The 18382-nt window shown below is 38.9% G+C and overlaps 1 protein-coding gene across 2 annotated transcripts in view; it reads left to right on the plus strand.

The window, feature by feature from the left end:
* The window catches only part of SNTB1 (syntrophin beta 1), a 244764-nt gene that overhangs the window by 98292 nt on the left and 128090 nt on the right, over positions 1-18382 (plus strand). For both annotated transcript variants that reach the window (XM_076005054.1, XM_076005053.1), the window contains exon 2: positions 8778-9000. In XM_076005054.1, coding sequence (XP_075861169.1) covers positions 8778-9000 — 223 coding nt within the window. The remainder of the gene's footprint in view (positions 1-8777; positions 9001-18382) is intronic.

Genomic DNA, 18382 nt, shown 5'->3' on the forward strand with positions numbered 1-18382 from the left:
ACCAAAACAGCATGGTACTAGCACAAAAATAGAGACATAGACCAATGCAACAGAACAGAGAACCTAGATATAAAACCATTCACATATATCCAACTGATCTTTGTCAAAGCAGACAACAATATACACTGGTGAAAAGAAGCCCTATTCAATAAATGGTGCTGGGATAATTGGATGGTCACACACAGAAGAATGCAAAATATCCATATCTCTCTCCACTCAAAAAAATTAATTCAAGATGGATAAAAGACTTAAATGTAAGGCATGAATCCATTAGCATTAGAGAAGAAAATATTGGAAAAACTCTTCTAGATATTGCTGTAGATAAAATATTTATGAGGAAGACCCCAATGGCAATCACAATAACAACAAAAATAAAGGGACTTGATTAAATTAAAAGATTTCTTCACAGCTAAGGAAATAATGAACAGAGCAAATAGACAACCTACCAAATGGGAGAAAATATTCACAAGCTACACATCTAATAAAGGGCTAATAACCAGAATCTACAAAGAACTCAAGTAAATCAGCAAGAAAAAACAACCCCATTTAAAAAATGGGCAAAAGACATAAACAGAAGCTTTTCAAAAGAAGATAGACCAATGGCCAATAAACATATGAAAAAATGCTCAATGTCACTACTTATCAGGGAACTTTAAATTAAAACCACAATGAGATATCATCTTAGCCCAGTTAAAATGGCTTTTCTTAAAAAGTTCCAAAACAACAGATCCTGGCCTAGATGCAGAGAAAAAGGGGAGTGTACACACTGTTGGTGGAAGTGCAAGTTAGTGGAACCTCTATGGAAAACAGTATGGAGATTCCTCAAAGGGCTAAAAGTAGACCTACCATTTGATCCAGCAATCCCACTACTGGGTATTTATTCATAGGAATAGTAGTCATTTGGTCAAAAAGACACCTGCACTTGCATGTTTATTACAGCACAATTCACTATTGCAAGGATGTGAAATCAACCCATCAATTCATGACTGGATTAACAAAATGTGGTGTATGTATACCATGGCGTACTACTCAGTCACGAAGAAGGATAAGTTATTGCCTTTTGCAGTAGTTTGGATGGAACCGGAGACTATCATCCTAAGTGAAGTATCTAAAGAATGGAAAAACAAGCACCAATGCACTCACTGTTAAATAGGAACTAACTGATGAGTGCACTAACTAATTGTGCACACAGGGAAGTAAAACTCAATGAAATCAAGCAGAAAGAAGAGGGGAAGAAGGGATGGGTGAAAACCTACCTAATGGGTACCATGAACATGATCTGGGTGATGGGCACACTTATAACCCTGACTCAAGCATTACAGAAGCAATCCATGTAATCATAATCAAAAACATTTGTACCCTCATGATATTTTATAATAAAAAATATATAGCATAAAAGTAAAAAAAGACTCCTCCTAAAGAACAAGTCTGTGAGAAATTATATTTTGGAGGTGATCTTTGCCATTCATTTGGTTACTGATTCCATGTGTTATAGCCAGACATTTGTGCTAATTGCCATGTATTATTAATGTATAGAGACGTGAATAGACAAGTCTCTGAGATTTTATTTTTTATAACAGTAATGAGTACTATCTGCTAAACACAATTCCAAGCACTTTGCCTGTATTATCTCATTTAATCCTCATAACAGTCTTTTGTGGCAATTGCTACTATGTATCCTTATTTTACAGATGGAGAAATGGAGGCATTGAAGGTGATAAGGAAATTTTCCCAAGCTCACGCAATTGGCAGGTGGGAACGCTGGGATGTGAAACTGTGTTGTCTAGCTCAAGAGTCTAGAGTTTTAATTTCCACTGTGAAGTGGTCATTCAACTTTGAAGACCTTATGGTTTTACTAGAGAGGCCTATTGTACAAACAAATAATTGCATTTGATTGTAATTGCTTTTAATGTTTGCAAGCTGATCAGCACAGTGGCTAGCGTGGAATACACCATCCCCATCACGTGATAGCCCTGATGCTGTTGCTATCAGTGGCCCTCTCTAAAAAGCATGGCTGGAGTGTAAGGGAGACATGCCTGGAGTTGTCAGGAGCACTTCCAAAAGGGGGTCTTACATGAACTGAGATTTGTAGAGAGGAGTTTTCCAGAAAGGTTTCCATGCAGAGGAAATTACATGTGCAAAGAACAAGGTAGGAGAGACTATAGCATGTTCAGAGGATTAAATGGTACTCCTCTGTGGCTTGTGTGTGAACTATGGAGACCAAGTGGGCAGAGGCCAGATGGTGAGTGGCTCTGTGTGAATTGGGATAGACCCAAGTCCTCTAGTGCATATTACTTCCTGAGCAATGCCCTCTACTGTGTGTTTGTTTAATGTCTCTGTCCTACCCACAACACGCACATGTATACTGGAATGTAAGCACCTTAAGGGTAGGGAGACTGTCTTGGTCACTGTGATAACTCCAGCACTCAGAGCCTTCCCTATGGCAAGAGCTAGTTAAATGTTTTTTGAATTAATGAACAACTAAACCAACCAGTGTGCTCTGAGTGGTTGTAGGACTACCCATGGGATAGGATACTTTCTGTGGGTTCACTGGTTTTCTCTGGGGTCAGTTATCATGGCTTGTTGAAGAATCAAGGCAGATCACATCAAATGACTGGAAAGCCTAAAATAGGATAATTTTGAGATAGTCTTTTTCTTGGAGGCCAAAGATTACTCAAAAAAATTCATATCTAGTTTATTTTACTTTTCATATTAAAACTTAGCAACCTCACCCAAAATGTCCTTATGGCCTCTTGAGAACCTTTTGACCATCCTTCAGATGCCTCTTAAAATACTAACTTCAAGAACCCAGCTGGCAGAATGGAAGTGAAATAAGTATTGGTAAGTGAATCAAAATAAGGATTCTTTTAGACATTGCTGTCAAACCAAAGAATAAGTAACTTGAGTACTTTTAACAGTACACATAGGCTTAGTTTCATATTTGTCAGGTGCCTGTGGAGTTTGGTAAAAAGTCAGAAAACACATCTTCCTAAGATCTTTGTCTAGAATTTGGCACACTTTTGAACAGGACTATTTGTTGGTAATGACACAAATGGCAAGATGAAGTAAGACATGTTCTTTTTTTTTTTTAATGTTGTAAGAAGGGGTAAATTTGCAAGGAACCATAAAATGTTTGAAGTGTAGGGACTTTCTTTCCTTCCCTTGTCAGGTGAGGAAAATGAGATTTGGGAAAGCAAAGTGACTTGCTCTGGGCTGGAGAGCTAGTTAGTGGCAGAGCTGGAACTGTAATCCAGGTCCCTGACTCCCAGGGCCAATTCTCTTTCCACCGCATCATTCGGCCTCCTGAGACGTTAGCTACAGTTTCTGAGAAACATATTACCTCTTTCATCATTTCTTGGTCTTTTTGGAAATATTAATGATCTCTCTCTGCATCTTTACTCTGTAAGATGACCTAGGAAAATGCCATTAAGGGTAAGTCTTCTATTGCATTTTGTCGGCAAATCCCGCTGTCACCAACCTGTCCCCAACATGAACATTTCAGCAAAGGTCTGAATACCCAGGTTTCTTGCCTCCAGCTGGTCCCCTTTTCCCCTTAATCACATTAGAAAATGTACATTTGTGCTCACATACCCTAAAGTAATGAAATATTTCTTTTCTTTCCTGTAATCTTGAAATTCCCTTTTTGTTGTGTTTGTCGTTATTATTTTTAAGAAAACTTGAACATATCATATGGACGTTCTGGCTCCTTAGAAACCAGCCTGGTAGGAGAGTTGATTGGTTTTGCCTAAAGCATTTCCTCATTAGTAGCCTGTGTGTGCTTTTCCTCTCAAATGTCATCTGGCCAACCCAACAAAGATTTAATTGTGGCAACTTGAAGCCTTAGCAAACTTGGGCTTTACTGAATGTTCTTTTGAAATCCTCACAACTGCCTGTCCTTCAGATAAAAAAAAAAAAACCATGAGCATATTGAAAGTAAGTTGGTGGATTATTGGTTCGAAGACTGCTTCTTACTGCTCCCCTCCCCGCTTTTTCAAAACTAAAGATTGGAATTTTAATTGCTCAACCACAGCTTTTAAATCATGATGCCCAAAAAGGGCATGGTTTATTAATTAGTTCTTATTATTAGGCACCCTGAACCTGGGCTGGGCTATTTTTTGATTGGTTTCAACAGCTCTTTGCCTGAAATGACTGTCTGTAAGCACATAGAGGTGTAATTATGCAGACACTAGCGATTCAGTTCTGCCAGGTTAAACCCTCTATTATGAATACGTATTATAGTGTCTTGAAAGGCGTTTATTGAAATGCCATAGTTTAATAGTTCAGGCTTACAAAATCAAGCTCTCTTATGTTACAGGCAACAGCCTCTTAATTGGATGTTTTCTCCCAGCACATAAAAACATTGGCTTGAACACACACATACACACACACACACACACACACAATTAATTTTAATTTTTATTTTTTTGAAGTGTGAGAAGCAGTATTGCTTTGTGGTTTAAAGTAAGGATTCTGGAGCAAGTGTGCCTGGGTTAGCCTCATGCTTTTGGTATTTCCCAGCAGTAACTTTGGGCAAATGACTTACCCCTCTCTATTGCAGCGTCTTTAGTAAAATGGGGATGATTATAATGGCTGCCTCATAGGATTGTTGTGAAGTTCAAATGAGTTAATATACAAAAAAACTTAGCAAAAGTATATGGAAAGTAGTCTTTGTGTTTTTTATGATTGCTGTAGCACATTTACTTATATTTTGTGTTGTAAAATCTAGCTGTGTTAAGTCCAGAAAGAATTATGGATGTCTCCCTCTGGCAAAAGCTAGGTTGTTCCCTGGTATTTATTCTCTTCTTCTTCCACAGTAATAGCTTCCTCTCCCCACCAATTTTTATCTGGGTGGGTATAGAGCTGTCCAGAATAAGGCATACATTTCTTTTCCATCTAGAAATGCCCATGTGACTAGGTTCTGGCCAATAGGTTGTAAGCAGAACTAGAAATTTCTGAACAGTGTCCTTAAAGGAAGAAGGACGATGTGTTTTCACTTCTTCCTCCTTCCTACTGATGGGAATTTGGTCTTGATGGCTGGAACCCAAGCAGCCATCCTAGATCATTAGATGATGTCCTGGGATGCTGAGTAGCCAGGAATCAGAGGCCTGAGTCCCTGACAACTTCAGGGAGCAGACCTGTCCCAGCAGCCCTTTTCTTTCACTCTAGGCCTGACAAATCTCTATATTATTTAATACTCCAATTTGGGGTACTTACTGCAGAAAAATCTAGTCTTAGGCAACATTTTCGCCTCCTGAATTAGGCCCCAATGTGCTCACTATTTTGATTGCCCTGTGTAGATATTTCAGGACACTAAGTCACAAAGAACCATGAAAAGTTTTCACACACTCTTTATTTCCTATGGAAGCCACTGCTTTACCATACCCAAATGTGATTGCTCTTACTCTCTGCCTGGAAGTACTTAGCCCCGGGCCTCAATTGGTGCCTGGGCAGGAGAGTGAGTGGCAGTGGAATTGTGCATATAGTTGATGGCCAAATTTTGTAGAAATGACTTGGAGTCTCTTCCAGCAAGAGGGGACATTCCAACAATTTTATCACTGCCTCTGGACCAGAAATCATGGCCCATTGAAGAAATCCAATGGCAATTTTCATTTGCTTTCTTTGTTATACACAAGAACAAGTTTCTCTATTTTCTATACATATCAGAAGGAAGCAGGACTCCTGGACAAAGTGGCTTTAAGCAGGGATGTGTTGATGTTGTTTAGTTTTCCTCAGGACTCATACAGAAAAATGTTCCAGAACTTCAACATATTTCCTTAGGAACAGTGATGATCATCGTCTAGCCTCCTTTATGTGCTTGAAATTGAAAACTTGTGTTGTGGTGGTGCCAGAGATCTCAGGATTTAAGGATTTTGATGAGACTTCCTCCAACACTAGTGAAAAGCAGAGGTGCTATCTAAAGCCTCCAGGGGAGACATAAATTCTAAGGGACATCTAAGCCCTTTCCTTACTCAAAGTATAAAGAAGGAATATACCTTATTTCTGTTTGTCTTGATTGTGAAGTTCACAGGTGTTGTTCAGCAAAACCAAGTCAGATTTCTTGAATGTGTGAGTTGGTGTCTTTGCACTGGGAAAATTCTTAGGCTCTGCCACATTCTCTCTACCTTACTCTTCTGGAGCTCCAGTTAAACATGTTTAGATTTCCTGCTTTATCTTTTACATCTCCATATTTCCTATCTTTTTATATCTTTGTGCTACATTCTGTATAATTACTTCTTATCTATAATTCACTAATTCCTTCTTCAGACATGTATATCTATTGAAATTTTAATTCTGGTGTTGTTATTATTATCACTAAACGTTTTGTTTGGTTCTTTGGCCAATCTTTTAGGTCAGTTTTTTAAAAAATAAATAATCTCTGGCTTTCATTTGTTTCTTTCTCAAGCTTTCATTTGTTTCTGGAAACATACTGTAGCTTTTTAATATGTGCAAGACCATTACTGCTATTTGTGCTAGTTCTTGCTCATAGTACCCTGTTTCCTTGTGTGTGACATTTCCTTTGATTTTATGCCTGCTCATTGTCTTTCAAAATGGTTTTTACAGATTCTTTTAAGTGTACGATGAAGTTGGCTTCTTCCAGAAAGGATTTGTGTTTATTTGATTTTTTGAGGCCCCTAGAAACTTTTCAAGCTTGTGACTTCCTTAACCCAGTTTTATTTCCTGGCTCCATGTCCTGTACATTGAAGGCAATATTTTGTGGAACTGACTCATCAAAGATCTGGAAATGCCCCCTAGTTTACTCTTATTCCAATCCACTGCCATTTGTAATAACGAATACCTCTGAGGGACTTAGCCACATCCCCCCAAGCAGCAGGGAACCAGAATATGTGGGTGATAGAAGAATATGGAAGTTCTAAGAATCTCATTGCCCTGTCAACCTAAAAGCTGTCTAGGGACCAAATGAAATTCAAATAGGCAAAAAAATCTTCTTAATACCAAGGCAAACATCAAAGAGCAGAACTTCAGTCTACTTCACTTGGCTCTTAAGTTATTTTTGTTCTTTTCTTAATTTTTATAACAGTAATATGGTTATAATGTATAACAGTAATATGGCTATAACCATATGTATAACAGCAATATGGTTATGCATATGGTTAAACATGAAAATGCTATAAAAGGGTAATAAATGAATAGTAAAGGCCTATTTCTTCATCATTGTGGCTTTTATTTCCATTCATCAGAGCTAACTGCTGTTAACATTTTCTTGTATTTTTATCCAGAAATAATTCTAGATATACAAGCACATATATTTATTATTTTGTACACAAAGATATTATAGTATGTAATATGTACTGCTGTCTTCTTCCCCCACACACACGAATAAGAGATCTTACAGATCTTTCTATATCAACACTTCTATCTGTACCTCATTTTTTAAAAATGACAATATAGATGTCCTACATTTTATGTAATCTGTTCTTTTTTAGTGGAAATTTAGGTTATTCCTAGTTTTCAACTCTTACAAGAGTTCTTATATTAATAAGAACTATTACTATGGCTTATATTTCCTGTGCTAATCACTTCATATTGATTTCCACATTTGCTGTTACAAATTTTTGACACTACAAAATGTGGTCTTTTTTTTAATTGTAAAAAGATATAATTTTATTTCAAAGAAAATCTTACAAAATAATTTATAAATTACTTGAATTTATACATCAAAGGGGCCACCATATTTCCTAAAAGTCAAAGAGGATCATCATTAAGAAGACAGAGACTGACAAGGAGACTAGATTGTAAAGGTAGAGAAATTCATGTGCCCTCAAGCAAACATGATTAAAACATCCGTAAAGAGAAAGGAGAAAACCAAACTGGCTTCAGTGCTAGAAACAAAATGCCAATTAAATGATGAAAAAACAGAATTTTATCTGATCTCTTTATTGTCATTTCTTTGATTACTAATGAGATGGAAGAACCTTTTATTTATTGAACATTCTATTTCCCTCTCCTCTGAATTTCCCAATATACCAGTTATATTTTTTCTTCAGTTTGTCTATTTTTTATTTTCATATACATGATTATGTTTTATGACTATCTCTTCTGAATCTATAGATTGGCTTTTTATTTTCTTATATTATTTTTCCTGACAGAAATTGTTCTAATTTAGATTATTGCACAATCTTTCCCTATATAGTTTGTGCTATTTGTGCCTTTTTAAACGTTTTGTGATGGGCATACTTATAGCTGTGTGACTCAAGAATTTGTATCTTTTTAAGAGGGCTTTTCTACCCTGAAATCACAAAGGCCTCTACATGAAAAATGTGATATTATAGGTATTAATGTTTCTTGATGTAAAAGTTCTTAGCACTATTAAATTGAAAGGTCTATCCTTGCTTCCCACCAGAAATATAGTGTCATGGGTAGTGAATGTGGCTTCCAGATTCCTTACATCTGTATGAAATAATATGTCTTTTAGCCTGTCTTTTATTTTCTCACACTCTGCCCATTTGTTTCCAGCCCTTTTCCCAGAACGCAACTTATAATCAGGAAAGACAGAAGTTGTCACCGCTGAAAAAAGCTAGAAGCAATTCTCAACTGCAGGATATCAAAATAGCATGTTCTAAGATCCATAGTGGTATATAATTTAAATAATAGTATAATTATGTTGAGAGGAACAGAAATTCTGAATCTTGTTCAGATTTTAAGAGGTTCAGTATTAAGAGCTTATCCAAAGCAAGTTTCTTTCAAAAACACAGTCAGACTTCCCAGAAATGCAGCCTTGATGTACTTAAAAGCGCTTGTTGTCTTTTTGCTTGCAGTCAAGTACATGCGAGAAGCCACTCCCTACGTGAAGAAAGGATCCCCAGTGTCCGAGATCGGGTGGGAAACGCCGCCGCCTGAATCCCCTCGGTTAGGGGGAAGCTCATCCTCATCGGAACCTCTGTCGTCGCAGTCCTTCTCCTTCCACAGAGACCGGAAAAGCATCCCCCTCAAAATGTGCTACGTCACTCGGAGTATGGCCTTGGCGGACCCTGAGAACAGGTAAAGAGGCTGAAACTCCCCTCCCGTCTCAGCAGCTCCTTGGCCTCTGAGGTTAAGCAGGGATTTTTGCCAGGTTGCGCTCGTGTTCTGAAAACACTCCATGGTTTTTCCAAAGACTAACATGAAAGGGTCATGCTGACACTGTGTGTGTATGAATTGGTACCCTGAGCTCTGGTTCTGGAAAGAAGTGAACTAGAATCAGGATCCTGAATGTCTCTCCTGGCTCATTGCCAGTCTATGTGACTTTGGGCAAGTTTCTCAAACTACTGAATCTCAGTTTTGTCACCTGCAAGATTGGATAAGTGATATAGAAACCTTATTTTGCTGTAAGGATTAAGTGGGGAAATCAATATGAAGCGATTAGCACAGGGAATATAAGCTATGGTAATATTTCTTATTAATATTAGATAGTAATAAGCAAATTAGCCTCTCTGGGCCTCAGTGCCCTCAACTATGTACTTGGAGGGTTAGATGAGAGAAGCCTTAAAGCTATCATATTTTCTACTCTAAACCAGTTTTTATGCTCAAAAGAGAAAAAGGAGTGGCTTTGGTCCAAGCCTGGAGTGCTGTTTCCTGAGATCTACACATGACTTTGCATGCCATAGGACAAATATATCACCCAACCCGTGGCTATTATAAGGAGTCCCACCAAAAGGAAGTAAATATTTGAGGTCTGTCTTCCCCCTAAAAGTCTTATTTTAACTCATTTGAACAGAAAATATACATCTTAGAGGAAAACAAGAGAGGTAAAGAGAACGACGGGGAACTGAGCCAGCAAATGGGGAATCTTGGTGACCTTTGCATCCATATTAAAGTTCTAAAAATAGCAATAGCTCTACTGGCCCTTATTTGGAACATGTGTGGGACAGCTGCAACCCACTCGAGTAGAAAGTATTTGGCTAGGTTCAGAGTTGCCGATAGGGAAAAAAGGGAATCGGGCAGAGAGAAAGTCGCCTCCTTGGTTCCCAGCTCAATGTCTTTTCTGTTCTCATCCCCGTAAACTCACTCTATGGAAGCTCTAGAGCCCTTCTGGCTCCAGCCAGCTGCAGGGTCTTACTACCCTGTTCCGCCCACAGCTCCTATGTCAGTTATATCTGCACGGGGATGGGCCAGTTGTACAGAAGAGCCAGCAAGTATGAGCAAAAGAGGAGTCAGAACAGGCCGACTGGGAAGGAGGCAGAGTTCATCGCCTCTCTCACCCTGCTCTGTTTCATTCCCCCATGATTTCTGCAGATTTCCTGGGCCTGCAGTTGACATCCTGGTTACTCTCGAGTCTCCTCTTCCCTGGCCTCTTACCCACTCAATCAAACGAGTCCTTTTCCCCAAGAATCTGATGTGAAAGGTTTCAGATGTGATGAATTCACAATTTATTGCATGCCTTTTGTGTGCTAGGCATTATGCTAATTATTTAGACCAGAGACTGCCAAGTGGCAGGTTACAAGTATACCCAACCCAGAGATATGTGGTTTTAATGGTCTATCAAGTGTTTTAAAGAAATTTGAATTAGTTGCCATAGTGAATAATTGGTAAATTTCCAATTATCCAGGTTTTGCTTTTTTAGAAAAATTAGAGGAACAAATAGTATTATTGGGCCCACAAAGATGCAAGCAGGGCTGCAATAGACAGGAGCCCAGCAGAGGTTTCTCCTTTGACAAGAGAATGAACTCTCCTCTTCACTCCTACTACCTTACGCTAGGGGACTCAATTACTAGCATCGACAATAGCCACAGATGAACGTGCACAGCGACTTTAGCCGACAGCCGTGATATGACTTTCTAATTTTTCATTTATCAAAATAAAATTGTGAACATTTAAAATTAACATAATGAAAACATGTATGTATATGTTGCCTATTCTGATTTACATTACAAGTAAAGCTGCCTGTAAAGTAAGACAAGCTTTCAGTGCTTTAAAGCTTTCCTCATCACACAAGAGCAATACGGACTCGTCATCAATGCACAGCACAGACTATCGTGCGGACTATAAGTGCTGTCTGTGGGCAAGGTTTTGCGGTCAGTGAGCACGGTACCGAAGTGGTAAAACTACTAGCCTGGTTGTTCACATTACATGTTTAATCTTTGAATTCGTAACCCTGCTTAGTCCTCTTGACAGCCCTCTGAATTTCTATAATTGTCCCCAAGCTGCAGATAAAAACTTGAGGCTAAGATTGTTTATATAAGTTCCTACTGTCATATAGCTATTATATGGTATAGCTGGGCTTCAAACCCATGCCTACAGAATGGGTGACAGTGTTAGTGAACGATTTCCAGAAAAAATGCAGACAAGACTAGAGAACTTATTGGGGTATCATAGAAATGGAGAAATCGAGTAGATGATTTCTAGGATTTCCAACAGTGGTGGACTTAAATAATATAACATTATTCCTAGGTAATTTAATTATATTTTAAATAATATTTTGGAAGACATTGGGCGTTAATCCAAGTATTGGAAACCTCAGTCTGTGTGTCAAGCCAGCAGAGGAGAATGTGTTTTTAAACTTTTATATGGGTGCTCTTCAGTTCACCATTGATGAGGACACGCAGGGCCTCCATGTCGGGTGTGAGAAGCCCTGGGCAGAACTGAAAATGAGAATCCCACTAAGCCAGGCGGCTCAGAGGGAACTTCAGGTCCAGATAGGTCAAAAACGCTGCTAGCAAGATTAGGAGCCTAGGTGAGGCTTTCCCCTAATTGAGGAAGAAGAGAAAAGAAAAAGGAAATAAATACTTTATGGAACTCCAGTTATGTGCTGGGAAGAGTGTAGTGTACCAGTCAGAAATCATAATCTGCAAAACCCAACTCTATGCTGAATGCAAGAGTTTTTGCTACTACAAAGCATTTTTAAAAAGTGAAAAATACAGGATGGGCAAAAGCATACAAAGCAAATGCAAACTCACAACAACAAAAAGCATCTGTTTTGATCTTGATATAAGACAAAGTAAAATGCAGGCTGAAATGCATAAAATAAGACAGGAAGAATTGATTTATGCTGAAGGCCAGAGTTGACAAGGAACGTTCAGTAGTTATGAATTCATACCAAATAACATAGCAGCAACCTTTATAGCAGAAACTGCAGAAGATTCAAGAAGAAGTAGGCCAAGCCTGGTGGCTCATGCCTATAATCCTGGTACCTTGGGAGGCTGAGGCAGGATGATTGCTTGAGGCCAGGAGTTCCAGACCAGCCTGAGCAATAGCAAGACCCCATCTCTACTAAAAATAGAAAAATTAGCCAGACATGATGGTGCATGCCTGTAGTCCCAGCTACTTGGGAGGCCAGGCAGTAGGATTGCTTGAGCCCAGGAGTTCAAGGTTGCAGTGAGCAAGGATGATGCCACTGCATTCCAGCCTGGGCAATGGAGCAACACCCTGTCTCAGAAAAAAAAAAAAAAAAAAAAAAAAAAAAAAGCAGAAACATAGTCACATAATCAGATATAACAGTTCCTAACCTTTTTGGCACCAAGGACCATTTTGATGGAAGACAGGTGGATTGGGGTGGGCTTCATTTGCTCACTCACACTCACCTCCTGCTGTGTGGCCCAGTTCCTAACAGGCCACAGACTGGTACCAGTACTCAGCCCTGGGATTGGGGACTGCAGATTTAACATATACCACTCTCAAATGGAGAACAAAAGATAAATACAATTCCCCTCTTATAGATGGGGGATATGTTCCGAGACCCCCAGGGGCTGCCTGAAACCACATATAGTACCCAGCCCTATATACATTATATTTTTTCCTATACAAAGAGGAAAGTATTCAGCCATTGTTAATATAACAAGACTAGTCACATGGCTGAATACTTTCCAGACAGCCCTCATACATATTATGATAAAGTTGAATTTATAAATTAGGCACAGGAAGAGATTAACAACAATAACAACTAATAAAATAGAACGATTATAACAATATACTATAACAAAAGTTATGTGAATGTGCTCTCTCTTTTCTTTCTCTCTCTCTCAAAATATTTTATCTTACTTATTTTGGACCATGGTTGACTTCAGGTAACCAAACCTGTGGGAAACAAAACTGTGGATAAAGGGTGGCCTACTGTAAGGATATAGAAGACCCAAACAACATAAATAATAAGGTGGATCTGGATACATTGGCAAACTTTGTACCAATACAAATACCAATACAATAGAGAATGTTGTACTTTCTTTCCAAGTCCACAAAGAACATTCACAAAATTAAGTATAGATTAGGTTATAAAGCAAATGCAACAAGTTCTGTAAGGTAGAAATAATACAAACAATATCCTCTGATGATGGTGGAATAAAAATAGAAAATCAGTAACAAAACCAAACCACAGAAAACCTTTTTGATGGGTTTTTAAAAGCTCTTTATAACATAACTCTTAGGTCAAAGAGGAATAAACCAAAATTGTAGCATTTCTTAAAAGTAAATAATGATTAAAATAATCCATATATTAGATATAAAAGAGAAAGAAACACAAAGAGAGAGTGTGGACAGTGGAGTCAGACCCACAGTGGAATGTTAGATCCACCCCTTATGCATGACTTTAAACAAGAATCCCATTTAATCCAAAAATCCATCCTAGGTAGCAGGTATTCTTCTCTCCTTTTATAGACAATGAAACTTAGCTGAGAAATGAGAGTTGAAGCAAGCAGCCGATCTGGGATTCAAATCCAGACCTAGCTGACACCAAGCCCAATTTCCGAATCATTACTCCCATTGCCTCCAACTTCAGCACCTGGCAGAACAGCTCACCTGAACTGTATGCACCTTGGCCAGGAGTTACTGGTCTCCTGGGTGCTAAAACCTGAGAACTGATGACAAATGCCACAGCATCTCGGAGCTAATCCCTGCAGTCGGTGACACACAGCTGCTTACAGTTTGCATTAAAAACTCTAATGTTCCATTTCTCAAATAGAAACAGCCATAGAACAGCAGGCAGGATTGCTGCTCTTTCTGTGAAAAAGGTCACCCAGCAGGCACTGAATCCACAAGAATATGCCCCTGCTAGTGGCTGTCAATGATTACAACACATTTTTTTATTCTACCTCTTAAATATCCCTTGATTTTCATATTCAACTATTTGCTTTCACAGCCACAGCTGTGGTCCAGGACCAAATTTTAGCCCTTCAGAGTACTTGGACATATGTCCTACTGTGTGCGTTGTTTCCAATTCACTCTTTCCTTCACCCCTCACCATCTACTCTACCCATGGCTAGCCAAGGGGATGTCAAACACTCAGAATTTACCCAGTTGGTCAGAATGGCTCCTTGTCACCTGCACTAGTATCTAAACTCCTCAGCATTGCATAAGAACCCCACTGGGTTTAGGATTTCCCTTAATTGTCCAGCTCCTCCACCCTCATCCTTTATGTTCCAGCAACTCTTAAATAATTTGTATATGTCCTACAGTTGCCTTTCTGACAGCCTCCTACTCACACTTTAAGCCTCAGGGCAGGCAATTTTCTTGGACATGAATGTCTCACTACACCTTGTGTTTGATCTGTCCATTGTGGCATCCTTTATAATGACTTGCAATTATTTTCTTACATGCCTGCCCAGTTCCTAAGCCTCTTGAGGTCTGGGGCTCCTGTTATTTTCATTTTAATACTCCAGCTTTCTAGACTTTGGCATTCAAAAATATTTTTGTTAATAAATGATAAATGGTATATTTATCTGTCCATTTTTGATATTCTTACCTCTTCAAGAATTTCTTTTAAAACGTTGTCCACTATATAGCCTTGGGAATAAGAAAATAAACAAAAGCATAGTTTTCTCCTGACAGACGTAGGAAACTTAAAGAAGCTAGGGCAATCCATTAATCAAGCCTGTACTGGACTGAGGGCAGCTGTATCACCATGGGCAGTTTCTGAGACTTTGTGCCCTGACTCTGTGTACTGCTACATAACGGAGTCCACTGCAGATTTTTGTGGTTAAATTATGGAGAGGTACACATGATATTTCTTGTAAAACAATGTGCATCTCTATTTATGGTGCACAAATGAGAAATTCACAGAAGGCGCTGCCCTGGTTTCAAATGGAAAAGCTGCACTAAGCACACTATGGTTCAGAGGGGTGTGATCTGATAAGTCCTGTTGGACAGTGTCTCCAACCTTTTTGGCACCAGGAACTGGTTTTATGGATGACAGTTTTTCCACGGAGCGGGTGGGGGAAGTGGGAGGGTTTCAGGATGATTCAAGCACATTATATCTTTTGTGCACTTTATTTCTATTATGTTTCCATTGTAATATATAATGAAATAATTAACAACTCACCACAATGCAACCTCCCTCCCAATGATAATCGGTATTTGCAGCTGCTCCCCAGCACTAGCATCACCGCCCCAGCTCCACCTCAGATCATCAGGCATTAGATTCTCACAAGGAGCATGCAACCTGGATCTCTCGCATGTGCAGTTTACAGTGGGGTTTGTGCTCCTTACAAGAATCGAATGCCCTCACTGATCTTACAGGAGGCGGAGCTCAGGCAGTGTTGAGAGTGATGGGGAGTGTCTGTAAATACAGATTAAGCTTCGCTCACCAGCTGGGCGCTCACCTCCTGCTGTGTGGCCCAGTTCCTAACAGGACGTGGACCGGTACCAGGGTTTGGAGACTGCAGCTGTAGGACACCTGGATATGATGCCACAAAATACCATCAGTGACATCACCACAATCTAGCACCTGAGCTTCAGCCACAGAGGATCAGAAACTTGATTGAATGGTTATGGTGAGAGTGGATCCATCTTCAAGAGGTTGACTCACATTAACCTAACAGCCAGAATTCCGTTATAATGAGCACAACGCAGTTGTCAAGCAGATGGAAATGCTCACTTGGGAGGACCAGTATGGCTTCCCATTATGAGCAGACTCTATTGGAAGACAAATGTAAATATTAATATAAGCAGAACACAAAGTAACTTGAACAATATGAATTTTCAAGGTAGCCTAAGCAGTACATTCTCTCCACGTAGGCAAACTATGTGAGAAATTAAATTGTCATGAAAGTTATTTGGTAGATGTAGTAGCAATACAAGGTGTACTAATAGATCTTAGGAAGCATATTTTAGACAAGGAAGCTGAAAGGCCTCCCTTCCAGATGGGGAGAACTTTGCCAAGGTGACCATTATGTAAATATCTGCTCTGCCAAATTCTCTCTCCTTTGAGCTGTACATAAATAGCTGGGGGTTTCCCATGTGGTTCTTCCTTGTAGTTTCCTGGCTAATTTACCCTTTCAGTTTACAGGGGCATCAGAAAAGTGGATTTGGTTTTTGCTTATCAAATTTAATCACTTTCCAGTCCTGGCTCCTTGAAGTTGCTCTCATATCACCTTTTTCAGAGCTTTAGATGGTCCCAAATACTTGAGTTACAAATTTATATACAGACGGTCTTTTGTGGCTGCCAACAAAAGATTAATAATTTGACTAGATTGGCCTTATTTCCTCCTTTTTCCAGTGTTCAGGGGCACATTATTGCCTGCACCATGCCTTGTAGAGAACTCTCAACTGTGCTCATTAAACTTTGAATACTATTGAAAAATTCTCTTTTAATGAATCAAGAATGAAGATTCATGAGGTATTTTATCTATCTCTTCTCTTCTGTAAGTCTTTGTTTGTGAAAAGTGCTTCTCCTGTTAAGCAGCTCACAGAATATGTATTTTCTGAATCTGTTTTCTTCATCCTGTGTTGGACACATCATGATGGCTTCATAACTGAAACTATTGCCAAGAGATTATGATTGATAGTATATTGTACAAATAAAAGAAAATTATAAAATTAATGTATAGCAGTGCTATAGTGAGTGAACACATTTTGCATATCTAAAACAGAGGTCCAAATTAACTACATGCTAATATCAGTGAATAAAACTTTAGAGCTGAAGGTAGAAAATATGACTTTAAATTTCAATTCTGTTATTTATTCCCTTTAACTTTAGATAAATTATCCAGTCTCGATGATACCCTTCTCTGCAATGATTTGAATGTTTGTGTCTTTCTGAAATTCAAATGTTGAAAACTAATCTCCAATGTAATAATATTCAGAGGTGGGGCCTTTGGGAGGCAATTAGGTCATGAAGCCAGTCCCTCATGAATGGAATTAGTGTTCTTATCAAAGAGGCTAAAGGGAGCCTACTTGCCCCTTCCACCATCTGAGGACACGTAGTAGGTGCTATTTACGAGGAACATGCTCTCACCAGATACCGAATTTGCTAGTGCTTTGATCTTGACTTTCCAGCCTCCAGAATTGCAAGCAATAAATTTGTGCTATTTGTAAATTGCCCACTATAAGGTATTTTGTTATAGCAGTACAGACTAAGACATTGTCTGCAAAATGTGGCTAATAATATTGACTGTGTATGATGGTTGTTATGATTAGATGTTATGATTAGATGACTTAATGTAATTCCTGGCAAGATAACAATGGCATAAATGTAGCTTTCAAGTCAAAATATCTTCATTACTGACTACAAGGGAAAGGGAGGTCTTTTTTGGTTTTTTGGTGTGTTTTTTTTCCCTCTCTATTCCGAGCCCAGCAGAAAGAACTTTCCAGGTCATGTTGCCACACTGTTGAGCAGAGATTATTTTGTAAGACATTCTTTCACAGAGGTTTTTAAGCCTTTTGAGATTCTGGCTCTTTGCAGGGACCTCAGTTCCAGTTTCCCAACTCTGTGTGCTCTCAATGCCTTAACTATCTTCTGTGTGTCACATTCCAAGTGCTCAGCCCATCCGCCACCACCAGCCCACTGCCAGCCACCTGCCACAACCCCAGCCCACCCCACTTTCCCAGAGATGCCTATGATCAGCTTAATTACTCACACCTCCACCTTTTTTGACACCTAGGAGTTTCCTTTTCTTTCTTGTAAGATCAGCATTTCGTTAAAACATAAACAAGCAAACTTTTCTTATTATACTTTATCTAGCAAATCCAGGTATTAGCAACAGAAAGGTTCCTGAATTTGTGTAGAGCATCATTTTTCCGGAATTGGAAACCTCCAGAAATATGGCAATGGAATTGCTTGTAATTGGCTATGTATATCAGGAACAAAAGTCAATGTTCTATTTTTCTGACTAATTTTAAGAAAGAAGTCAAATTTTTGCCATCAGATGTAAAACCAAAAGCAAACAAACAAAAAATATATGTATTATCTTTTACATGATTTACTTCTTCCATTTCAAATTATGGACTTCTCTCTACTCCCAGAAGCAGCATTTTGGTCATGCTTTATCTATCTATCTGTTTATTTGTCTGTCTGTCTATGTATCTATCTATCTATCTATCTATCTATCTATCTATCTATCTATCTATCTATCCAGCCAACAATCCATCCATCTATCTGTCTATCTGTGCTACTTCTCACTTAGACAACCCCCAGGTGAAAGACTTTGTTACTGTAGAAGGGGGTTTGCATAAAAAA

The sequence above is a fragment of the Microcebus murinus genome, chromosome 7 (assembly GCF_040939455.1).
Source record: "Microcebus murinus isolate Inina chromosome 7, M.murinus_Inina_mat1.0, whole genome shotgun sequence".
NCBI classification, from domain to species: domain Eukaryota; kingdom Metazoa; phylum Chordata; class Mammalia; order Primates; family Cheirogaleidae; genus Microcebus; species Microcebus murinus.